Below are 26,533 nucleotides of genomic sequence, written 5' to 3'. Positions count from 1 at the left end.
AAGCCAGAAGCAGGAGAACAAATACGCTACAATACTTTTTGGAAAATACCTATAAGAAAATTGGAGCATAGATTGTAAACTCTTATGGCAGACACACTGAGTCCAAAATTGTAAGTGTATTTCTAGATTCTGAGACACTGAGCTATATGTGTATAAGCTGGTATTTCCCCGGAACTTTGAGTACCTTTATGACACCTAAGATTCAGGGCTGGAGTTCTGCAGCTCTGAAAGTCAGTATTGCAACATGCAATGCCAGTTAAAGTGACCAAAACAGAGGTCAGGCTTCAATTAGAGATAAAAGCAAAGCTGATCTGGTTGGGATTAAGGTAAATCAGAATACAGGATAAAAGATGATAGTGTATGTACTCTAGAGCTTCACCTACTGTATGCGAACAAAGGCAGAGAGGTTTTATCGTGTCTAGAACCTAAATTTTCTATAATACACAATATAAATCAACCTGCCTAGATAACTCATTTAGACATCCAAACACACGGAGCCCAGAATGGGAACAAGGCCTTGTAATTCTGAACAGTTTAATGTAATACCCTGAGATATCCAAGACTATTGTGGGCTGATAATTAAAAAGTATTGATAGAGGCAGGGTCGCCATGACAGAGCTGCAGTAGTTCACAGGCAGGAGGCGGCGGACTCCAGGGTGAAGAGTCTGAAGAGAGAAACCATCCTCATGTCCCGGTGCAGCACCAGCTGTGGTGAGGACAGCCAGGTGTCCATGCAGCAAGTGCATTGAGTGCTGCCATGCTCTTCTGGCTCAGGCCCATGCCCTGGCAACCCCAGCAAGCTGGAGAAGTTCCAAGACCCTCTGGCCCAGTGCTCCATGCATTGCAACGACAAAGCCAGAGACTCAATGGATGCAGGTGGTAAGCAGCGTCAGGTGAAGTGGCAGCTGGAGAGCTGTATGACCAAGTGTGTGGATGGCCACATGCCCATCCATGACCAAGAAGATGAAGGAGTCTCTCTCATCCATGGGGAATGAGAGTCTTGGCCAGTGACATTGGGGATGAGGGCAGGAATCTCTACAAAAGAGGACTGGAAAATTTGGACTTCTATGTGAAGTTTATGAATTTTTTTTGCATGGGCAATGTTCTAGTATGCTAGCTGCTGGAATGCAAAATACCAGAAACAGAATGGCTTTTAAAAAGGGGAATTTAATAAGGTGCTAGTTTACAGTTCTAAGGGTGAGAAAATGTCCCAATTAAACAAGTTTATAGAAATGTCCAATCACAGGCATCCAGGGAAAGATACCTTGGTTCAAGAAGGCCGATGAAGTTCAGGGTCTCTCTCTCAAGTGAGAAGGCACATGGTGAACACAATCAGGGCTTCTCTCTCGGCTGGAAGGGCACCTGGCAAACAAGGCATCATCTGCTAACTTTCTCTCCTGGCTTCTGGTTTCATGAAGCTCCCCAGGAGGCGTTTTCCTTCTTCATCACCAAAGGTCGCTGGCTGGAGGACTCTCTGCTTCGTGGTGCTCCAGCATTCTCTGCTCTCTCTGAATCTCTCATTCTCCAAAACATTTCCTCTTTTATAGGACTCCAATAAACCAATCAAGACCACCCAAATGGGTGGAGACACGTCATTACCTAATCCAGTTTAACAACCACTCTTGACTAAATCACACCATCCAGGGAGATGATCTGATTACAGTTTCAAACATACAGTATTGAATAGGGATTATTCTCCCTTAATGAAATGGGATTTTGATTAAAACATGGCTTTTCCAGGGGGCATGCTTCCTTTCCAACCAGCAGAGGCAAGCATTAGGAATCGGACCCAGGTGTCCGGCATGGCAGGCAAGAACTCTACCTGCTGAGCCACGGTGACCCACCCTAAAGTGAAGTTGAAATTAAGGATGGCAGCAAGGTTCAAGGGACATGTCACCTGCCCCTGGACACTGGTTCCTATATACACTTCAGTCCATAACAAATGAAATGGAAAAAAATTGATACTAAAATTTAGATCAGAGATAGCACAGTAGTGTTGTGTTTTTTTTTTTTCCCCACATGGACAGGCACCGGGAATCGAACCTGGGTCTCCAGCATGGCAGGTGAGAACTCTGCCTGCTGAGCCACTGTGGCCCACCAGAAGTGTTTTTAAAGCCTAAATTTCATGTAGCAAGTGCCCGCCCTGGCAGTAGGATGCTTTCAGAGCCCTCCAACATACCAAATTCTTCTCAATACACTGGCACTAACAGGCTGGCAGTTTCCTCTAACTTTTGCCTGTTTGAGGAGGGGGGTTTCTGTTTGTTGCCAGCCTCCTGCTCTACCAGAAGTAACATCACACCGTTTCCCATAAGATAGTAAAACACAACCCATGAGGTCACTAATTTAGAAGGAGAAATAGAAGTTTCTGGATCTTTGATTTACTTGATCTTGTTTTATATACAAGGGCCTGAAATTGTTTAAGATGTGGTGTTATGAGAAAGCGTACTTTGAAAGAGAACCTTAAAAGACTCCTTGTAGATATTCTCTGTCATCAAGATATTATTGTATTTTATTTGAAATTCTCACACATCACGTTTTTCAGCCTGGAGTCCATGCAAAAACATGAGCAATGATGTAACACCAGGTATAGGGAGCAGAGCTCCTCTCCCACCATCTTGGTGGCCCCTCAGACTGTTTCTCAGAAAGCAAAAGAACAATCTTCCAGTGACACTGTCCCTTTGAAGGGGACGGCAGTTGTAATAGGGATTGTTCTAGTTTGCTAGCTGCCGGAATGCAACACACCAGAGACGGATTGGCTTTTAATAAAAGGGACTTTATTTTGTTGGTTCTTCAGAGGAAAGGCAGCTAACTTTCCACTGAGGTTCTTTCTTACGTGGAAGGCACGAGATGGTCTCTGCTGGTCTTCTCTCCAGGCCCCTGGGTTCTGACAACTTTCCCCGGGGTGACTTCTTTCTGCATTTCCAAAGGCCTGGGCTGAGCTACAAGTGCTGAGATGAGGAATGCCGAGCTGCTAGGATGTGCTGCATTGCGTTCTCTCATTTAAGCACCAGCCAATTAAGTCAAACGTCACTCATTGCAGCAGACACGCCTCCTAGCTGACTGCAGATGTAATTAGGAACAGATGAGATTCACCTACCATTGGCTCATGTCCACAGCAACAGAACTAGGTGCCTTCACCTGGCCAAGTTGACAACTGAATCTAACTACCACAGGGATATATACCAACATGAGGTAATGAACAGTGAATAACGAAGTGTTGGCTGCTTAAGAGAATTGTAAATGACTGCATTTGGAAAGACCTGGATTTTCACAGAACAGAATGAAGTGAAGTCCTAAACCCAGCACTGCCTGCTTAGTTCCCTAAAATAACAGAGATCTCTTGAGACATCCCCTGGCAACAGTAAAGGGAGAAAAAGAACTCAGGGCTTGGGTGAGCAAAGGAGGGGCAGCTCCCATTACCGAATACCCCATTCAGCCTGGGGCCTCTGCAACATGCCATTTTCCTGCCCCAATACTAACACCTTATCATTTTGGTAAGGCTCTGGTTTTACTACCAACTTTAATACTTGAAGTGATAGTATAACCTGTCTGTTTGCAGTTATAAGACTGTGATATATTTTTCTAATGGTTTGGTTTAAAAAATAAACAAGGCTTAATTATAAAAAAGTATTGATAGAATCCCTTGAGGAACTGGAGAAAAAATATGGAAATATTAAATTTTCCCATCTGGGAAACTCCTGATACTCTCTTAAACATCAGGGACTCCCAGGAAAATAGGCCAAGTCCTTGATTTTGAGGCTTGTACTTATGAAACTTATTTCTATAGTGGAAAAGCTAAGACTACCTATAATTATGCCTAAGATTTGCTTCCAGGAAACCTCTTTGTTGCTCAGATGTGGCCTCTGTCTCTCAGGCCAACTCTGCAAGGAAAATTGTTACCCTCCCTTCATGGAACATGACATTCAGGGGTGAAAGTCTCCCTGACCATGTGAGCATGACTCTTAGGGATGAGCCTGGCCCTGGCACTGTGGGATCGATAACACCTTCCTTATCAAAAGGGGGGGGGGAATGTAACAAAATAACGTATCAGTGGCTAAGAGAGTTCAAATAGAGTCAAGAGGCTATTCTGAAGGCTACTTTTATGGAAGCTTAATCTTGATATTGCTAATATCAACCCCCAACCAATCTCATTCCTTTTAACCCTAAACCTCTAGCTGAGACTCTACAAAAGTTTCATGTACTAGGTTCGCGTTGCTGAAACCTGTAACCTCCAGATGATTCCTAGGCCAGATAAGTCCTGAAACCCAGAGGGGCCAGCCTTTTTAAAAATATCAACTGATTCCTTGTCCTTTCTTGTTGACAACCCTCCTCAACATGAAAACGTTAGAATGGGGATAGCCCAAAGCCCTTTAGTTTTTTAGTAGAGCCAAAGGAGAAGAAGGAAATATAACAGAGAAGATGGGATTTAATAAACATGTATGACTGCTGAATCACTATAATGATATTCCTTTTAGCTTACGGTGTTTTGGAGCAGCTAGAATGAAAAACGTGAAAATGCAGAATGGTAATCAACACTAAACTTTGAAATCTGTTCTGTAACTGCTTTTTAAAATATACTTTGAAAATTGTTGCTTTTTTTTGGTACATGTATTTCCCAATAAAAACATTTAGGGGGGGAAAAAAAAGGTTGGGGGATAGTGTGAAGACCTCAGTTCAAGAACCTTCCAGGAATGGAACAAAGCCCCAGATGGGCCAGCACTGGCAGTAGGAATGAGAGCACCAAAAGTTAAGGCTGGCGAGGTAGGTGTCGAGAGGGGCAGGGCATGAGTCACCACAGTCTGCCTCATGAGTCTTGTTACATGTCAGTGACTTTTTCCAAAGGCTGGAAACAAACATTTCAAGCCAAACCAGGCAAGAGTTTTAATCTGTGCTTGTGGGGGGAGAGAAGATTGCTATGATCCATTAGTTTTTAAAACTGTACTTTCCCAATATGTTTACCAGTCTGCTCCGTCTATTCACCCTGCTTTCAACATCCAAATCAACATTAGTCTTCTAACTTCTCACAGCATTTCAAAGTCAATCATTTACCTCACTACGAAAAGTCTGCAAATGTATACTCATTCGCTCACCCAGCAAAAATAACATGGGACCCTGGTTACACGGAAGGTGCTGGAAGATATACAGAAACGTATACGAGGTCCCTAAGCTGATTACCTCCACCTCAGTTCTTCTCCACGCACAAGTCCATCATTGGCCGAGGACCCACCCCATCCTACTGGCCCAATTTGCAGGACGTTAGGGTCTCATTCATCCCCTCAGCTGTCCTTGCCCTTTATGTAAAAACCATCTGGTCATCATTCTAAACAAAGATGTAAATGTAGGCAAATAATCAAATTTGTTTAATGGAAGGAAAATACAGAGGTGGCTCTGAAATGAGATAAAAATAAAGCTGATATCATGTAGTGAATTTCAGTGCTAAATATATTTTTGACATTCGCTACAATAAGTAAGAGAGAATCAAAGTAGGCTTTTAACTAATGAGGGACATGATAAAAACAATCTTTGAGGAGGGCTACCATGATATTTGTGTTTAAGATACATGCACACATTTGAATAGTCCCAGAGTTTTTAAAAATAAAATGCAGCTTTATATTTAATGACTTATCAGTGCTGAAAGGGAAAAAATTACATGTAACGGAGGGGCTTAGAAAATCAAAGGTCTAAAGTTGCAGATTTTACAAATGAGAGGTAGGAAAGCTATGGATCCTTCCTAATCTCAAACTTCAGCAAAGCAAATAAACACCAAAATACTCCCAACTGGTTAATTTCAAGAGGAGTCCAGGAACTCAGCTCAGGTCATACTCTACACACAAACCTTTGTTTTCAGATAACCCAGGCAGTCCCTAAATCTAGTGGCTGAAATGGAGCTGCTGGAAATCACTACTCCTGTCCTTGTGATTTGTATCACTTCCCTGATGTTCCTTTTGGTGTGGAGGAAAACTCACAAAGGGAGAAGGCTCCCTCCTGGCCCAGTGCCTCTTCCCATCATTGGGAATATGCTGCAACTAAACCTCAAGAACATCCCTGCATCTCTCTGTAAGGTAAGGGGCTTGATTGGGGGGGGGGGTCATCTCCAGGGAGGGGCATCATCTCTCAGCTGTGCATCTCAGACCTCGGCAGACTGGGTTTGCCTGGATCTTTCTTAATTCTTTTCACCACTGAGGCACTTTTGGGTGCCTATATCTGAACTACAAGACTAGATATCCTCTTCCTTTTTTTTTGACTGTATCACTTTGGTAGTGGGGGGTGTGGACCTGAGCTGAGACAGTGGTTGAACTGTAATGGATGAGAAATTGTGGGACAGAACATATTTTAATTGAAAGGCTTTCAATCTTCTCAGCATATAAAAGGCAAGGCAAGTCAATGAACAGAAATCGTTTGGATAGAAGTCCTGGTTCTGCCTTTTACTAGTTGTGAAAGTTTAAGTAGATTCTTGAACTTCTGCTCCTTCCCTGTGAATGTGAACAATGATAGTTCCAAGTTCATGAAGTTATTATGTAGATTTATTGAGATAATACATTCACATGATTAGAACAACGCCCAGAAAATGTAATGAATGTCCTTTTATATTATCATTATTATTTTACACTAAATGATCTATAGGAGGTTTTATAGTCCTCCCTCTAAAAAGTGATTCCCACTCCCCCAGCATTCTGCTCTGATGCAGCCCAGCCCTGCTACCAGGACTGGCATTCATCTCTTTTGAAATACTCTGTGGAGAAAAAAAAGGTATCGTTTCCATGACTTCATTGTGCATAAAACATATTCTACAGGAGAGAAGAAACAGTACTGGAAATTTCTTCTTTGATTGTAAGTCACAGCACCAAATAAATAAATTCATTTGGTAAACACTTAATGAGGCCATGCTTTTTGACAAGCTTTCTTTTAGATAGACTCTAGGAACATGGCAATGAACAAAGAGGCAGAAAACCTAACATTTTCTAGTGAGGGGAATAAGATAACAACCAAAATAAGTTAGTAAAGTACATAGTACCTTAGATGTTATAAATGCTATGGAGAAAAATAATGCAGAGAAGGGGAACAAAGGGTTAAATTTTAAATAGGGTTTACAGGAAAGCCTTCACTGAAAAGGTGGTATTTGAGCGAAGACTTCAACAACATGACAGACATATTAGTTTGTAAGCTGCCAGAATGCAATATACCAGAAATGGAATGGCTTTTTAAAAAGGAATTTAATAAGTTATAAGTTTAGAGTGCTAAGGTAGTGAAAGTGTCCAAATTAAGGCACTGACAAGAGGTCACCTTCACTCATATGGGTCTGGAGCACCTCCATCAACTGGGTAGTCACGTGGCTGGCGTCTACTGGTCCCTTGCTCCTGGGCTCCGATGCTTTCAGCCTCTATTCCTGTGGAGGTTCCTCACTTTGCTTCTGGGCTCAATTTCATCTCTTGGCTTCCCTTGGCTCTCTCCAGCTTCTGGCTTGCTTAACATCTCATGGTGGCATCTGCTGGGCTCCAAGCATTTCCAAACATCTGTTATCTCTATTCTCCAAGTGTTGGTATCTGTGTCAGCTTTCTCTCTCTATTGGCTCTGAGACTTCTGCCTTTTCTTGCTCTCTCTAAAATGTTTCCTCTTGTAAAGGATCAAGTAAACTGATTAAGACCCACCTGGAATGGGAGGTGTCACATGTCCATCTAATCAACTGTCACACCCACAACTGAGCATGCCACACCTCTATGGAGATAATCTAATAAACAATGTCAACGTGCATTATTGAATCAGGATTAAAATAAGTGGCTGTTCCCACAAGATTGGATTGCAACATAGCTTTTCTGGGATACATAATAATTTCCAACCAGCACAATAGAGAACATCAGAAATCCACAAGACTAACCTGAGGGAAAAGCATTCCAGGCAGAGGAAAGAAATTCAAGATCTCCATGGCAGCAGGCATCCAATGTGTCCAAGGAACAGCTAAGTGGCCAGTGTGGATGACATAAGGTGAGAAAGGGGTTAAGAAGGGCAGAATGTTAAAAAAGTTCAGAGGCTTAGATCATTTGCTACTTTGTGGGCCATTGTAAAAAATTTACTTTTATTCCAAACCAGATAGGAAATCACTGGAGAGTTTTGAGTTAGGGTAATATGATGTGATTTATGTTTTAGCCAGATCACTCTGGAAACATAGTTAAGAGTAGAATAAAAAGTGTTGTGCCAGTTTGAAAATATTATGAACCCCAGAAAAGCCATGTTTTAATCCTGATCCAATCTTGTGGGGAGCAGCCATTTCTTTTAATCCTGATTCAGTAATGTATGTTGGAAATTTGTTATTCGCCCATCTCCATAGAGGTATGGCACACCCAATTGCTAGACTCTTTTAAAAAAGGGAAAAATTATGGAGAAACCTCAGAAACCTCAGAACCAACAGAGAGAGAGCTGCAGAAACTTCACAGCAGAGCTGACATGGATACGGATACATGGAGAACAGAGACACAAATGTTTGGAGATGCTTGGAGCCCACCCAGCAGACATAGCCATGAGATGTTAAACAAGCCAGAATCTGGAGAGAGCCAAGGGAAGCCAAGAGATGAAAGCCAGCACTGGAGAAGCAAAGTGAGGAACCACCACAGGAACAGAGGCTGAAAACAACGGAGCCCAGGAGCAAGGGACCAGCAGATGCCAGCCACGTGACTACCCAGCTGACAGAGGTTTCCCTGACCCATTGGCCTTCCTTGAATTAGGGTATCTTTCCCCAGATGCCTTAGTTGGACAAATTTATAGGTTTAGAACTGTAAACTTGTAGTTTATTAAATTCCCTTTTAAAAAGCCATTCCAGTTCTGGCATATCACATTCCGGCAGTTTGCAAACTAACACAGTTGATAAGAGGTTCTGCCCAGCAATAACCTGGGAGAGATGATGTGCCCTGAATCAGTGTAAGAATGGAGGAGGTGGGGGGAAATGGTTAGATTAGCTATTTTTTTGAAGCTCAAATGAAGATCTTCAAAGCATCTGCTGTTATACTGGTTATGAGGTGTAAGATACAGATAAGATTTAATTGATGTAGGGAATGTAGGAAAAATGGGATAACCAAGAATGAAGTTTTGAACTTATTAAGTTTCAAAACCCTATTAAACATCTGAAAGAACATAGGAGTAGGCAGCTGACTGTATAAGGTTACAGTTCAGGGAACTGATCTGGACTAATACATACGTAAATTTGGGAATCATAATATAGAATGTATTTGAAGTCTTGAAACTGGATGGATCACATAGGGAATGGCTATAGCTGGAGAGGCTAAGAGGACTAAGGGCTAGCCCCAAGTCCTGGGGTACCCCAGTGATTAGAAATGAGCAAGATAAGGAAGAACCAGCAAAAGGGGTTGAGCATGAGAAGCCAGCAGAGTATGCTGTCCTGGGATCCAAGGGAAGAACATATTTCAAAGAGTATCTTAATCATCCCCAAAGGTTGATGACTGATCAAATGATACTCAGCAGGGTGACAATTTTCAGTGATCCTCATACAAGCAGTTTCATGGAGTGATATGAGCAAAGCTTCACTGGTGTGCTTTCAAAAGAAAATGGAAGTGTTTTGAGGGGTAACATGCAGAATAGGAAGCTTTAAGTTTCAGTTGCTCCACCAAAGCAACCAGTGAACTGAAAAAATGATTGAGACAAAACAATTTTGAAGTTCTGGAACCTAATTGAACACTTACACCAATCATTGAAGTGCTTGATGAATAGAGAGGCTGCTTGCATGAATGGAAGACCATCTTCCATTCATATGCTTGATGGCTGTGGAGATGGTGTCCCAGCAATGTGGAGTGGCCAGCTGTTGCTAAGGAAGGCAGTGAGGACTCTGTCCTCCTAAAATTGAGTTTCATGTTTTGGCTGATGTGATGAATCCCCAAGGGACTGGCACAAACATCTGTCTTGGTTTTGGCCCTTTTAGGCTGCAGTACTTCCTCAATTGCATCTACTGGACAATATAAAGAGGCAATACATAATTTCTCCCTCTTTTTGAAGCCAGATAGCTTAATAAATTTTTGTCAGTTTACTGGCTGACTGTCGAGACAATGGAACAAAAATTTTGGTGACCACACGCAACAAAGAATTTACACAAAGTATTCTGCAAAATTAGTGCACAAATTATACAAATAGATGGTGCCAGCCCTTTACAAGCAAAACCCAGCAATCTCTGAGAAGTAGAAGAATCATATTTCCAAAGCTACCACATTGTAATACTCAGAATGTTCAGTTCTCAACAAAAATTACAAAACATACAAAGAAACAGAAAAGAATGGTCCATTTACAGGAAAAAAATAATTTGGCAGAAACTATCCCTGATGGAGCCCAGACATCGGTATTACTAGTCATACATAGTAAGCCAAAAGCTAAAGGAAACCAAGAAAAAATAACTAATGGAAATTAGGAAAGCAATACATGAACAAAATGAAAATATCAATAAAGATCAATGACAAAAAAGGAAAATAAGTTGTGGAGCTAAAAAGTACAATAAATGAAATAAAACATGCTCGGGGTGGGGGGTAGCTCAACAATACATTTGAGCAGACAAAAGGAAATAACAGCAAACTTGAGGATAAGATAACTTAAGTTATCCAAACTGAGAATCAGAGAGAAGAAAGAATGAAGAAAAATGAACAAAGCCTTAGGAATCTGTGGGACATGATCAAAAGTACCAACAGATACATCATAGGAGTACCAGAAGAACAAGAGAAAGGGGCAGAAAAATATCTGAAGAAATAATAACTGAAAACCTCCTAAATCTAATGAAAAAACAGGAATATACACATCTAAGACTCTCAATTAACTCCAAGAGGATAAAGTGAAAGAATCCAGACCAAGATACATTATAACCACACTGCAAAAACCCAAAGACTAGGAGATAATTTTGAAAGCAGCAAGGAAGAAGCAACTCACCACACACAAGGGACCCTCAATAAGGTTAACTGATTTCTCATCAGAATCCATGGAGGCCAAAAGGCAGTGGGATGATGTGCTTAATCTGTTGAAAAAAACTATCAGTCAAGAATTCTATATCTGGCAAAACTGTCATTCAAGAATAATGGAGAAATTAAGACATTTACTGATAAACATGAGCTAAGGGAGTTCATTATCCTTACACCTAACCTGTAAAAGAATGATAGAGGGAGTTCTTCATGATGAAATGAAAGGACATAGAAACTTGAAGTCATAAGAAGAAATAAGGGACACTGGTAAAGGTAACTACACGGATAACTATAAAAGCCAATATTACTGTACTTTTGGTTTGTAATGGCTCTTTTTATTCTAAGTGATTTAGAGGATGCCACGGTCAGGTTTATGTGTCAACTTGGCCAAGTGGTGGTACCTGTTTTTCTGGTTGGGCAAGTGCTGGCCTGTCTGCTGCGATGAGGACATTTCATAGAATTAAATCATGATCACGTCAGCTGCATCCACAGCTGATTCCATTTGTAATCAGCCGAGGGGAGTGTCTTCTGCAATGAGTGATGCTCAATTTAATCACTGGAAGCCTTTTAAGGAGGATTCAGAAGAGACAGGCTCTCTTCTTGCTTCAGCTGGCGAGCCTCTCCTGTGGAGTTCATCCAGACCCTGCATTGGAAGCATTGGCTTCACAACCTGTCCTGTGGATTTTGGACTCTGTGTTCCTGTGGTTGCATGAGACATTTTTATAAATTTTATATTTGGGAGTGCTCCCTGTGGATTCTGTTTCTCTAGAGAACCCTAAGTAATACAGAGGAAAAATGCATAATACAATAATTATAACCTGTGTGTGGTGGATTGAATTGCATACCCCAGTTTGAACATGTTCTTGGTCTATATTCTGGTATGGGTGGACTCATCATAAATAAGATCTCCTCACAATGTTACTTCAGTTAAGGTGTGTTCCAACTAAATCAGGTTGGGCTTTTATCTGGATTACTGGAGTCCCTTATGAGCAGGGTAAAAGTCAGACAGAGAGAAACCACAGGGAGCAGCCAGACACTGAAGTCAATGGAACCCAGAAGAGACAGGAAAAGATGCTGCCATGTGCATTGCCACGTGATGGAAAAGCCAAGGGCTGAGGATATATTGCAGAAAGCCTCAGAATGCCATAATCTTTTGGGGAGAAAGTTTTGCTTCACTGACACTTTGATTTTGGACTTCTCCTAGCTTCTAAAATCATAAGCAAAAAAAATCCCCATGGTTAAACCAACCCACTATATGGTATTTGTCTTAGCAGCTACTAAAACACTATATTAATGGGCATTGTGGTAGTTAGATTCAGTTGTCAACTTGGCCAGGTGAAGGCACCTAGTTCTGTTGCTGTGGACATGAGCCAATGGTACGTGAACCTCATCTGTTGCTCATTACATCTGCAGTTGGCTAGGAGGCGTGCCTGCTGCAATGAATGATGTTTGACTTAATTGGCTGGTGCTTAAATGAGAGAGCGCAACATAGCACAGCCCAAGCAGCTCAACATACCTCATCTCAGCACTTGCAGCTCAGCCCAGGTCTTTGGAGATGCAGAAAGGAATCACCCCGGGGGAAAGTTGTTGGAACCCAGAGGCCTGGAGAGAAGGCCAGCAGAGATTGTCCTGTGCCTTCCCACATAAGAAAGAACCTCTGATGAAAGTTAGTTGCCTTTCCTCTGAAGCACTAATGAAATAAATCCCCTTTTATTAAAAGCCAATCCACCTCTGGTATGTTGCATTCCAGCAGCTAGCAAACTAGAATAGACATAAAGTTGAAATCTGAGACAATAACAATATAAAAGGGGTAGAGATGGAGTTGAACAGGAGCTGAGTGTTTGTAAAGTACTGAAGTTAAGTTAGTTGTATTTACATTAGGTTGTTAAATATTTATAATATTAATTGTAATTCCAAGGCAACCACTAAGAAAATAACTAAAACTATACAGAAAAGGAAAACCAGGAATCACAATGATACACTACAAAAGAATCTACTAAATACAAAAAAGGCAGTAAATGGAAGAATTGGAAAAAAAAAACATGTCAGTCATACAAAAAATAAATAACAGAAGTAAATCCTTATCAGAAATCACTTTAAATGTCAGCAGACTTAATTCTCCAATTAAGAGGCAGAGAATGGGAGATTGAATTTTAAAACCATGAGCCATTTATATGCTGTCCATAAGAGATTCATTTTAGGTACTGTAGTGATTTGGAGCTGTACATACCCCAGAAAAACATGTTCTAAAACTCAATCCATTCCTGTGCGAGCGAACCCATTGTAAGTAGGACCTTTTAATGAGGTTATTTTAGTAAGGAGTGGCCCACCACAATCAGGATGGGTCTTAATCCTATTACTGCAATTATTTATAAAAACAATGAAATTATGAGAGAAAGCCATGGGAAGCAAGAAGGCGAAAGTTAAAGGAACCAGGAAATGAAAAGAAAGGCCAGGAAAGACCACTGTGTGTATTTCCATGTAACAGAAAAGCCCAGGACCTAGGGTCACTGGGAGCCAGCCCCAGAATGCCAGTCTCCAGGAAGAAAGCATCACCTTAGTGATGCCTTGGTTTGGACTTAATCTTAGCCTCAAAACTGTGAGCTTATAAATTACTATTATTTAAGCCAACTCATTGCATGACATTTGCTTGAGCAGCCAAGGAAACTAAAACAGACACAAAGACACAAAGAAGTTGAAAGTAAAAGGATAGAAAAATAAATTCCATGCAAATACTAACAAAGAAAGCTGACATGGTTATATATTTAGATAAAATACACCTTTAGTCAAAAAAGTTTACAAGACACAAAGAAAGACATTATACACTGATAAAATATTCAGCCCAGAAAGGAGATCTAACAATTATATACGTACCTACCATCAGAGCCCCAAAATCTATGAAATAAAATTGACAGAATTGAAATAAGAAATAGTTATACATTAATGATTGGAGACTACAATACCCTACATTCAATAATGGGTTGAACAACCAGACAAAAGATCAATAAAGAGGGGAGGTGAACAGGACTATAAATCAATTAGACCTAGCTGTCATAAATAGAACAGTCTACCCAACAAAAGCAGAACCTACATTTTCTTAAGTTCATATTAAACATTCCCCAGAATAGACCTTTTGCTAGGCAAGTAAACAAATCAATTTCTAAAAAATGTTGGAGTCATACAAAAACTTTTCTAATTACAACAGAATGAAACTAGAAATCAGTATTGGAAGAAAAATGGGAAAATTCAGAAATCAACGACATACTCTTAAAACAACCAATACAACAAAGAAGATATCACAAGGGAAATTAGAAAATACCTAATCCAAAAAAAAAAAAAAAAAAAGCCACAACATGCCAAATGTTATAGGATGCCATGAAAGCAGTGCTAAGAAAGAAATTTATAGCTATGAATCATTACATGAAAAAAGAGAGATCTCAGGTCAATAGCCTAAACTGTAATATCAGGTTAGGAACTAGAAAATGTTAGGAACTAGAAAAAGGAGAGCAAACTGAACTCAAAACTAGCAGAAGGAAGGAAATAAAAAGATTAGAATGAAAATAAATAAAGAATGGAAAAACAATGGGAAAAAAATCAATGAAACCAAAAGTTTTTTAAAAGAGCAACCAAATTGATAATCTTTAGATAGGTTAACTAAGAAACAAGAAAGAAGATACAAATTATTAAAATAAAAAATGAAAATGGGGACATTAGTACTTATTTTACAGAAATAAAAAGAATTGCAAGAAAATACTATGAACAACTATGCCAACAATTGAACACCCTAGTGAAATGGATACATTTCTAGAAGCATGCACACTACCAAAGCCAGCAAAAGAAAGAAGTATTCACATGATTTTTTTTGTAAACCTACAACTGCTCTACTAAAAATTATATTTTAAAAAATCTAAGTAGACCTATAATAGCAAGGAGATTTAATCCCAACAAAGAAAATCATAGGACCCGATGGCTTCATGGAGAATTCTACCAAGCATTTAAAGAAGAATTCACACAAACCCTTCTCAAACTTTTCCAAAATAATTGAAGAAGGAACACTTTTTAACTCATTCTATGAGTTCAGCATTATTCTGAAACCAAAGGCAGACAAAGACACTGCAAGAAAACTACCAACCATTATCCCTTATGAATATAAAAGCAAAAATCCTCAATAAAAATGCCAAATCAAATTCAGTAATATATTAAAAAGATTATATACCATGACCAAATGGGATTTCTCCCAGGAATGCTAAAGTGGTTCAATATACAAAAATTAATCAATGTAATATACCACCAAATAGAATGAAAGGGGAGAAGACACACACATTATAATCTCAAATGATGCAGGAAAAGCATTTGACAAATTTCAACACCTTTCATGATTAAACTACTCAATTGCCTAGGAGTAGAAGGGAATTTCCTGAATATGATAGAAACCAGCTGTGCCAGTTTGAAAGTATTATGTATCTCAGAAACGCCATGTTTAAATCCTGAGTTAGTCTTGTGGAGGCAGCCCTTTCTTTTAATCCTGATCTAACATTGCAAATGGAAACCTTTGATTAGATTATCTCCACTTGGATGTGACACACCCAATTGTGGGTGCGACCTTTGATTAGATGGAAATGTGACTCCGCTCATTCCAGGTGGGTCTTAATTAGTTTACTGGAATCCTTTAAAAGAGGAAACATTTTGGAGACAGCCAGAAATGACAGGAACCTCAGAGCTGATAGAGAAATGACAGAGCTGAAGCAGATGCTGACACGTGGAGAAGAGAGACACAGATGTTGGGAGATGCTTGGAGCCCAGCAGATGTTGCTATGAGATGTTAAGCAAGCCAGAACCTGGAGAGCTAAGAGAAGCCAAGAGATGAAAGCCAGCCCTAGAGAAGCAAAGTGATAAACCCCAACATTACAGAGGCTGAAAGCAACAGAGCCCAGGAGCCTGGGACCAGCAGCTGCCAGCCACGTGGCTACCCAGCTGACAGAGGTGTTCCAGACCCATCAGCTTTTCTTGAGTGAAGGTAACCATTTGTTGTGCCTTGATTTGGAGATTTTCATAGGCTTAGAACTATGAACTTGTAACTTATTAAATTCCCCTCTTAAAAGCCATTACATTTCTGGCATATTGCATTCTGGCAGCTTGCAAACTAACACTCCAACTGAAAGAGTTTCTGCTTAGAGTTGGAACAAGACAGGATTGCCTACTTCCACCAATTCTCCTCATCAGAATCCTGGAAGTTGTAGCCAGAGCAAGTCGGCAAGGAAAAAGAAATAAAAGGCATTCAAATAGGAAAGGAAGAAGTAAAATTAACTCTAATCACAGCTGCTGTGATCTCTTTATGTAGAAAATCCTAAAGAATCCACCAAAAAATCTGGTAAACTGATAAATGAATTCAGCGAAGTTGCAGTATACAAGATCAACATGCAGAAATTAGTTGTATTTCAATATACTAGCAGTGAACAATTTGAAAATGAAATCAAGAAAACAATTATATTTTCAATAGCACCAAAAAGAATAAAATAATTAAGAATAAGTTTAGTGGGACAGAAATCTTAGAATGAGTTGGGACTCAGCATCAAGGGATTGAGAAAACCTTCTCAACCAAAAGACAGAAGAGCAAAATGAGACAAAATAAAGTGTCAATGGCTGAGAAATTTGAAACAGAGTCGAGAGGTTATCCTGGAGGTTATTTTTATGCATTAAATAGATATCACCTTTTTAGTTAAGGTGCAATGGAGAGGCTGTAGGGAACTGCCTGAAAATGTAGAACTGTGTTCCAGTAGCCATGTTTCTTGAAGATGATTGTATAATGTTATAGCTTTCGCAATGTGACTGTGTGATTGCAAAGACCTTGTGTCTGATGCTTCTTTTATCTAACTTATTGACAGAGAAGTAAAACATATGAATTAACAATAAATAAATAATAGGGGGAACAAATGTTAAAATAAATATAGTAGATTGAAACGCTAGTGATCAATAAAAGGGAGGGGTAAGGGGTATGGTAATATATGATTTTTTTCTGTTTTCTTTTTATTTCTTTCTGAATTGATGCAAATGTTCTAAGAAATGATTATGATGATATACAACTATGTGATGATATTGTGAGTTATTGATTATATATCTAGAATGTGATGATCATATGGTAAGAAAAAAAGAGTAGGTTTAATAAGGAGGTAAAATACTTGTATAGTGAAGCTATGAAACATTTCTGAAAGAAACTAAAGAAGACCTAAATAAATAGGAACACATTCCATTTTCCTGGATTGGAAGACTTAACATTGTCAAATTGACAATACTACCCAAAGTAATATGCAGTTTTGATATAACACCTACCAAATTCCCAGAGACGTTTTACTCAGGAATAGAAAAAAAGCCCATCCTAAAATTCATACAGAATTTCAAGGGGCCCTGAAAGAAGAATAAAAAAGTTGAAAGAAACACTTCTCAATTTCAAATTTTACTACAAAGCTACAGTAATTAAAACAGTGTGGGAGAGCCACCAGTACCAATAGAGCCCACACAGCTAGAGATCTTTGGAGCAGAAGGAAAACACCCCCGGGGAGGCCTTATGAAATGAGGAGAGAAAGCTAGCAAACATCGCCATGGGCCCTCCCAGTTGAGAGAGAAATCCTGAACCTCATGGGCCCTTTCTTTGAAGTTAAGGGGGACAGAAACAGCAGATTGCAATTACCCATGCTCTACCTAAGAATCCCAAAATTCTTCTCCCAGATGAAGCAACCAGTGTACTGGGTGCTGAAAATGAGTACCTTGTACAAGAAACTCTAGATCGCCTAAAGGAGGGAAGAACAATGTTAATTATTACCCATCATCTGTCACCATTAAGAATGCTAATATGGTGGTTGTTCTTAACCAAGGGAAAATTACTGAATTTCGGAAACACACTAAGAACTGCTTTTGAAACCAAATGCAATACAGAAGAAATTAATGAACAAAGTTTTATTTCAGTATAATAAATCAATTATTTGTAAATTGAATATGAGACTTTAAAGCAAAAGGGTAGTGCAGAAAGAAACTTGGAGACTATGAAATCTATAAATCTTATTCAAGTTATTTGAAATGTACTTATTTTTTCCAAAGTATATAAAATATTCTTTTGAAATATGCCTGTCCTGAAGACCTTTTTATTCAGAGTTTCACTGATTCTAATTTTCTAAACGTTTATAGCACGCTCATAACTGGATGTGTCACATCTCCATGGAAACAATCTAATCAAAGTTTCCACCCTAAACAGTAGGCCTTCCCCAACAAGATTGGATTAGAAAAGAAACCATGGCTTTTCTGGGGTACACAACAGCTTCAAACCAGCAGATTCCATCCTCTGAACTCCCAAAGACATTTTCTTTCCATATACAAAATATTCACTCTGTCACAATATTACAAAAAGCCTTAAACCATTTCAGTAACAACACAAATACAATACCAAATCAAAACAGTACAAAATCTCATCACTTACAGGCATGGTCTGTACTAAGGCAAAATTCTCCTTTGTTATGGACCTGTAAAACTCAGAACAAGTTATCTATTTCCAACATACAAAGGAGGACAGTCACAGGATACATGTTTCCATTTCCATAGGGAAAATTTGAAAGGAAAATGGGGGTCAAAATGTCCTAAACATTCCTGAAACATGCAGGGCAAACTTCAGCAGATTTCAAAGTCTGACAGTTATATATAGAATAATGTTTTATCTTAGGGCTTCAGAGAGTAGCAGTTCCACCCTTTCTAAGGGCTTATGCAGTGGCCCTGCTGTCTTCAAATGTTCAGGTGAGGGTTGCAACATTGGGGAGATCACCTCTTTCTCAGTTCCACCCTCCCCAAGCATCAAGACAGCACCCTGGCTCCCTGCCATCTCCGGGGCATACACTCAACCCCTCAGAACAATTGGGTATTTGCCACGCTCTCCTCAATCTGCACTTTATGCACACCACCCTCTCCAATGCCTGAACATCAAGGCAGAAGGCCCACCCTCTGCTTCCAGGGCAAACTCACTCTTTCCATGCAGATAGGTGGGTCAACTCTCATGGCCCAAGATTTCTTGGCATCAGACCTTAGCTTCCATGGTTCTTCCTCTAAAGTAATTTTCCCTTCAATCTGTCCCTTTTAGTTCAGACTGGCATTGGTTCCATTTATATAGCTCTTGCAACACTCTTGTTGGCTTTCTATGCAGTATGCAAGGATCATAATCATCAGATAATAGGACCTTCTACAAATCCCTTCTGGAGAACTTCATCTCCAATCCTTGCTTGTTCTGTAATGACTGGCTCATTCCATGTTTGATTAAATCCTCAGGTAGGGTACAATCTCTGGGGGTTCCCTTTCTGGAAGCCCAGAGTTTTCCAGAGTTCAGTTCTCAGCTTATCGCTTTCCTGACACATTTCAGTATAAGCTGAAAGCAGAAACCAGGTTGAATTTTCCACTATTTAATTTGTAAATCTCTTCAGCTAAGTATCCCACCTTGTCACTTTAAAATTCTACCTTCCATTCAACACCAGGACACAATTTTGCCACATTCTCTGCCACTTTAAAGCAAGGGTCACCTTACTTTCAGTTTACAATGACACATTAATCATTTCTGTCTAAAGTCTCATCAGAGGTATGTTCAGAATACACATTTCTGCTAAAAGTCTGTTCAAAGCAATTCAGGCCTTTTCTACCAATCATAACAACTCTTCCAGGATCTTCCCCCTTATTCATTTAAAAAGCCATTCCAGTATTTCTAGTATTTGCATTTCACAGCCCCCCACTGCTCTGGCACAAAAATCTGTTTTAGTTTGCTAATGCTTCCAGATGCAATATACCAGAGATAGAATGGATTTTGGGGGGGGGGGGGTGGCATGGTCAGGCACCAGGAATTGAACCCAGGTCTCCCGCATGGCAGGCAAAAATTCTGCCTGCTGAGTCACCACTGCTTGGCCCAGATAGAATGGCTTTTAAAAAGGAAATATATTAGGTTACAGGTTTACAGTTCTAAGGCAATAAAAATGTCCAAACTAAGGCATCCAGAGAAAAATACCTTGACTAAAAACATGCTGACATGTGAGACATGCAGTGAGGGTAATGAACCTTTGGGACATTAAATGGTGAAAACAAGCCAAAACAAAAGAGAAAATATTGTATCATCTCCTTTAGAAAATACTTATAAGAAAATTGGGACTTAGATTATCAGCTCCTATAGCAGTCACATTTAGTCCAGAGCTGTTAATGTTCTTTTTGGATTTGAGATGCTGTGCTATATGTATAACCTGCTCCCTGCCCCACCCCGAAACTTTGGGTGCCTGCATGACAACTAAGACTCAAAGTTGGAGTTCTGCAGCTCTGAGGGTCAGCATTCCTACATACAACAACTCTTAAAGAAATTGAGAAAGAGATTAGATTTCATTTGGAGATAAGAATGAAGCCAATTATATCAGGACTAAGGTGAATCAGAACACAGGGGTTAAGATGACATTATTTGTATTTTACAACTTCATCTACTGTATGAGAGCAAAGGAAGAGAGGTTTGTTTTGTCCAAAGCTTAGATTTTCTGTAGCAAATAATCTAATTCAACCTGTCTGGGTAACTCATTTAAACAAACCGAAACACATGGAACCCAGAATGAGAATGAGAGCTTTCAATTCTGTATAGCTTAAGGTAATACCTGGATATATCCCAGAGTATGTTGGCCAGTTAATTTCAAAGTATTTGTAAAGTCCCTTGAGGGGCCAGAAAAAAAATATGGAACTATTAGCTTATAATATAAAAAAATATATTAGGGATTCCCAAGTCAATAGGCCTAGCTTCTGATCTTGAGGCTTTTGTGAAGCTTATTTCTGTAGGGGAGAAGCTAAACCTACCTATAGTTATGCTTAAAAGTTACTTCCAGAAAACCTCTTTTGTTCCTCAGATGTTGGGCCTCTCTCTAAGCCCAGCTCTGCAAGTTAAATCTTTACCCTTCCCCCTATGTGGGACATGACATACAGGGGTTAAAGACTCCCTGGCGGCGGGCCGCGGTGGCTCAGCGGGCAAGAGTGCTTGCCTGCCGTGCCGGAGGACCCCGGTTCGATTCCCGGCCCCAGCCCATGTAAAAAAAAAAAAATAAACAAACAAACGAAATATAATAAAACAAGAAAATGTTTAAAAATGTTTCCCTTTCTTCCTCCCTTCCTTCCTTCTCTGTCTTTCCTTCCTTAAAAAAAAAAAAAAAAAAAAGACTCCCTGGCAATATGGGATATGACTCCCAGGGACAAGCCTGGCCATGGCATGGTGGACTTGACAACGCCTTCCTGACTAAAAGGAAAGGCAACAGAAGAAGGCATCAGTTGGAGTTCCAATACTTGAGAGGCTATTCTGGAGGCTGCTCTTATGCAAGTTTTAGCTAGATATTGCTAAATGTCAAAATAGCACAGTGATGGAATGAATGTACTTTGTATATGGGAAGAACATGTCTTTTTGGAGTTCAGAGGGTAGAATTTCTGGATGCCTTAGTTTGGACATTTTTATGGACTTAGAATGGTAAATTTGTAACTTAATAAATCCCTTTATAATCCCTTATAATATACCATTTCTGGTATATTGCATTCCAGCAGCTTTAGCAAACTAAAACAGTGGTCAATTGATTTTCAACAAGGATTCCAAGACTTTTCAACAAATGATGCTGAGAAAATTGGATATCCATATGTAAAAGAATGAACTTGGACCCTTACTTTACATCGTATACAAAAATCAAGTTGAAATGGATTAAAGACCTGAATTTAAGAGATAAAGCCATGAAAATCTTAGAAGAAAACATAGGGGAAATCCTGACTTTGGATTTGGGAGTGGATTCTTATATATGATACCCAAAGTACATGCAATAAAGGGAAAATTGGATAAATAGGACTCAAAATTAAAAACTTTTTGCACTGAAGGACACAAGAGTGTGAGAAAACAACCCACAGTGTTGGAGAAAATATTTGAAAATCCTATTTATGATAAGAAGTTAATATTCAGAATATATTAAAGTAAACACTCCCATAATCCAATGACAAAAAGCAGCCAACCCAATTCTAAAATGGGCAGAGTACTTGAATAGACAGTTCTCCAAAGAAGGTATACAAAGAGCCAATAAACAATGGAAGATGCTCAAAATCATTAATCACCAGAGAAATGCAAATCAAAATCATGAGATACCATTTTACACCCATTAGATGACTATTATATTAGAAAAGTAAAAGTGTTGTCAAGGATATGGAGAAATTGGAACATATGTGCACACCTGTAGGAGTGTAAAACGGGCAGCTGGTATAGGAAATAGTTTGGCAGTTCCTCAAAAAGTTAAACACAGAATTATTATTTGACCCAGCAATTCCAATCCTAGGCATATTCCCCAAATAACTGAAAACAGGGACTCAGAGTCCTGTACACCAATATTCATAGACACATTATTCACAGTAGCCATAAGGTGGAAGCAACCTAAGTGTACAATGGGTTAATAAAATGTGTTATAGATACAATGGAATATTATTCATTTGTAAAAAGAATGTAATTCTGATATATGCTACAACATGGATGAACATTGAAAACATCGTGCTGAGTGAGGTAAACCACACACAAAAGGACTGATACTGTATGATTTTATTTATATGAGGTATATAGGACAGGCAAATTATTTGATATAGAAAATATACTAAAGGTTACCAGTGGCTGGGGGTAGAGGGATATTCCTTACTGGGTATGGAGTTTCTTCCTGGAATGATGAAAATGTGGAAAGAGTGCTGTTGCACATTGCTATGAATATGCTGATGCCACTGAACTGTATACTCGAAAATGGTTAAAATGGTAAATTTACCATTATTCAATAAACTTATTATCCATTCTCTCACATATTCCCCAGATTTCTGTGTATAAATTGGAAAAATTGTGTAGTTCTTTAGGGGTGTAGTTCACTCCTTATGGGTCACCCTTTGTATCTTACCTTTTAGGGTCTACTGGGATTTAAGTTTAGTTATAGGTCTAGGAACAAAAAGGGGTGGTGGCATGTTTCCTATAGAGTATAAGCAGTATATTGCAAAGCAACCACCTCAGCAGCCGTTACAGGTTCCTCAAGCAAAGCAGGGTTAACCTTTTCAGACAGAGGTGGAAGGGCTGATTTACTGGCAAAGATGACCCAGTTAAATTTAGGGATTCAATGTCCCCAAGCTTCATTGGCTTTTACAGTACATCCCCATTCTTTTTTCAGTAACCCATTCAATCCTAATCAATATCCTCACTTCAACAAGAGACATTGTATCAGGCTGGGAATTCAATTAATGTTGTAATTCTGCCACTTATAGGATGAGACTCTGGTTTGGGTTTTCAGAAATCTCAGCTCTATAAACTACAGTAGATAAGGGTTTCTTTGAAGGTAGACATAGAAAAATTCAGGTCATTTATGTGGTGCTCAAAGTGGGAATTTGAAGCACTGAGCTCATCTTTCTCTTTTTCTACTTTTTCTAGTGCATTTAGGATCAACCAGCCAATCTCATTAGGCTCATTATATTTACAAAAATGTTCCAAGGTATCAAATATATAGCCACCCCAGAACCTTGTCTTTTATAAGTATTCAATTATTAATATCCAATCATGATATTTGTGTATCTCTATTGCTATATCATACCATGGACTATCTGTGATCTCCTTACCATTGGAAAAAGACATTAGTGCTCAAATTTAATCAGATCATAGAGCCAATTAAAAAAACTCATTCTTAAAATTTTTTTCCTCTAGAACCATTCTCAGTACCAAAATATGGTATCAGTCAGGATCTCCAGAGAAACAGAACCAATAGGATATGTGTGTGTGTGTGTGTGTGTATGTGTGTGTGTTTTTTAAAAAAGAGATTAATCCATGTGATTGTGGGGGCTGGCAAATCCAAAATCTGTAGGGCAGTCTAGCAGGTTGGAAACTTAGGCAAGAGTTGATGTTGCAGTCTTGAGGTAGGGTGTTTTCTCCAGGCAGAAACTTCAGATTTTTGTCTTAAGTTCTTCAACTGATTTGGTGAGACCTACCAACATTATCATAGATCATTTCCTTTGCTTAAAATCAACTGATTGTAGCTGTTAATCACATTTACAAAATAACTTCACAGCAACATCTAGATTAGTGTTTGACCAGACAACTAGGTACTAAAGCCTAGCCAAGTTAACACGTAAAATTAGCCATCACAGATTCTTAGTAAATACTTGTTGAAGGACTGCAAATATAGATAAAGGAATGAATGAATCCGTGACTATCCCTCAGATTAAAAATGATGATGGAGGAAAGACTCAGCCACATATAAAGTTATTATTTAATTTCCACCTAAACCTCTATAACCTACAGATTTCACAATAGTATTCATACAGTTGCTTGAATCTCTTCTCAGCTGGCTAAAGAATATGGCCCTGTTTACACCCTGCATCTCGGACCCCAGCTCACCGTGGTCTTACATGGATATGAAGCAGTGAAAGAAGCTCTAATTGATCAGGGTGATGAATTCCTTGGCAGAGGACATCTACCAATTATTGAGGATACCCAGAAAGGATATGGTATGTTTCAAATAAAAATACAGGTCAACTTTCTTTGGTACCTGAATATTTTGCAAAACAATATGATTAATTTAATGAATATCTATTCTATAACAACTGATTAGATACCCTGACAGAGCCACTGAGCTGACTATCAAAACAGGCTCCAAATTCACTACAAGTAATTCTGCAAACATAATTGAGTTAAGCAATCTAAGCACCTTTGAAATGCGAGTCGCAGCCTAGAGGCCCTAAGGTTTAGTGAGCTGGGGAAGCCACCTTTAGGTTGTAGTTTCAAATGGCACAAAGACTACAAGGGCACGGCGGCAGCAACAGTGAACAGATGACTTGATATAGAAACAACTGTTTTCAGTTGCAGTCTGGCTCATTGGGGTGTAGGGTGTGAGGGTAGGATCAGAAAGGTAATGCACGGGGGCTGTAATGGTACTAGTCATGTTCTAATTCTTCACGTGGATGGTAGATTCACATACAATTCATTTTATGATGTTTTAAAACTTAGATGTATTACAGCTATACCTTTGCATATATATATATATACATATATATATCAAATATTGTACAATAAAAACATTTAGGACAGCCTGAAAATCTCTACCAAACCACTTAGAAATAATGAAATTGCAAATCCCAGGCAAAAAAGGAACGTAAATCTTTTCAAAGCGTATTTATGGATCGCCAATATAATACAGTGTACTAAGTGTTAAAAAAATGATTTTTTGTCTCTCTGTTCCATAAAGTAAAGCTGCCTTTGTTTAACTAAAGAAGCAATCAAGCCTTTCCTCTATTATCTCCTGTTTTCCAAAGTTAATTGCATTGCTGTGTGTGAGCTTTTAAATTAATTTTTAACTAGGAATAGAGACTACTGGATTGGACTGAGCTGCAAAAGGGGAAAATTATTGTTCTAAAATTTGCCCCTTTTGCAACTCTGAGTAAATTGATTTCCAAACTTCCTATAAAATTCTTGTTACTGGTCCTTATTTGCATCTGATTACAGTAGATCATTTAGTTCCTCCTTCCCCAAAGCTTTCTATTTTCTGGGAAATAACAAGTAGAATAACCATACATTGATATTTTATTTTCTTCATAAATTATCTGTACTAAATAGCTTTGAGCAACTGTAATACAGTGCTGCACGTTCCTGTTGCTGTAACATTCCAGTTAACTATTAACTCACTATTTTGTCTAGTTTCTTAATATTTAAACACTTATCTTATTGACAGATTGCAACAGATCAAACCTTTATTTTATTCATTCAACAAATGCAACAGTGTTAGACACCATTGATCTCTCATTGGAAATTCCAAAAATTAAAATAACTTACAGAGTTCTTAAACCTATGAATAAACAGTCATTGCTTCCTTTCTCAAGGAGTACAAATGCACTATAACATTTTTGGAAAGTAATTATTAATCTCTGCCGAATATGGTAATATCTACTATAATATAAAATTTTCAGACCTATTGGGGAATCTAGTTTACATAAATATGAACCATACACTATGTAATTCTACAACTCACCCACCCCCAAACACATACAATGCCCTATGGGGTGGTTCGTGCATAGGGCATTGCTTTCTTACGTTACCCAAGAACTGCAAGGATGCAGGATTGGGACAGAGAAATAAATATAGTTAATATATATATTTACAAGTATAGATTCTGAACAAAGTAAGAAATGTAACATAGATGAGTGTTCCAGCTATCTATTGTAGCATAATAGAACTTCCCAAACCCAGAAATGTAAAGCAATCATCAATTTATTATGCTCGTGAATTCTGTGGGTCAGGAATTTTTACAGGGTATGGTGGAAATGGCATTTCTCTGATCCACAAGTAGAATAAATATCTCTTCTCCACCAAAACAACCAACCAAACAAATAAACAAAAGAACTGCACACACTTAGGCATATCATATTCGAACTCCTTAAAACCGTAGACAATGAGAAAATCTTGAAGTCAACTATGGCTGGGGTGGGAGTGGATAGAGGATATTTCCAACAGAGAAACAAGGAGAAGAATTACAGTGGACTTCTTGTCAGGGACTATG

At 38.9% G+C, this 26,533-nt stretch overlaps 1 protein-coding gene and 1 pseudogene across 2 annotated transcripts in view; both read left to right on the top strand.

The window, feature by feature from the left end:
- The first annotated feature begins 686 nt into the window (after window positions 1-686).
- LOC143653412 (protein FAM136A pseudogene) lies at window positions 687-1,011 on the top strand (annotated as a pseudogene).
- A 4,794-nt stretch (window positions 1,012-5,805) lies between these two features.
- LOC143654144 (cytochrome P450 2C23-like) overlaps window positions 5,806-26,533 on the top strand; it is an 80,732-nt gene continuing 60,004 nt past the window's right edge. For both annotated transcript variants that reach the window (XM_077125729.1, XM_077125730.1), the window contains exons 1-2: window positions 5,806-6,062; window positions 24,326-24,488. In XM_077125729.1, coding sequence (XP_076981844.1) covers window positions 5,883-6,062; window positions 24,326-24,488 — 343 coding nt within the window. In that variant the 5' untranslated portion in view covers window positions 5,806-5,882. The remainder of the gene's footprint in view (window positions 6,063-24,325; window positions 24,489-26,533) is intronic.

The sequence above is a fragment of the Tamandua tetradactyla genome, chromosome 13 (genome assembly GCF_023851605.1).
Source record: "Tamandua tetradactyla isolate mTamTet1 chromosome 13, mTamTet1.pri, whole genome shotgun sequence".
Taxonomy (NCBI): Eukaryota; Metazoa; Chordata; class Mammalia; order Pilosa; family Myrmecophagidae; genus Tamandua; species Tamandua tetradactyla.
Note: the sequence above shows the minus strand (reverse complement) of the source record. Positions and strands in the feature narration are given on the sequence as shown.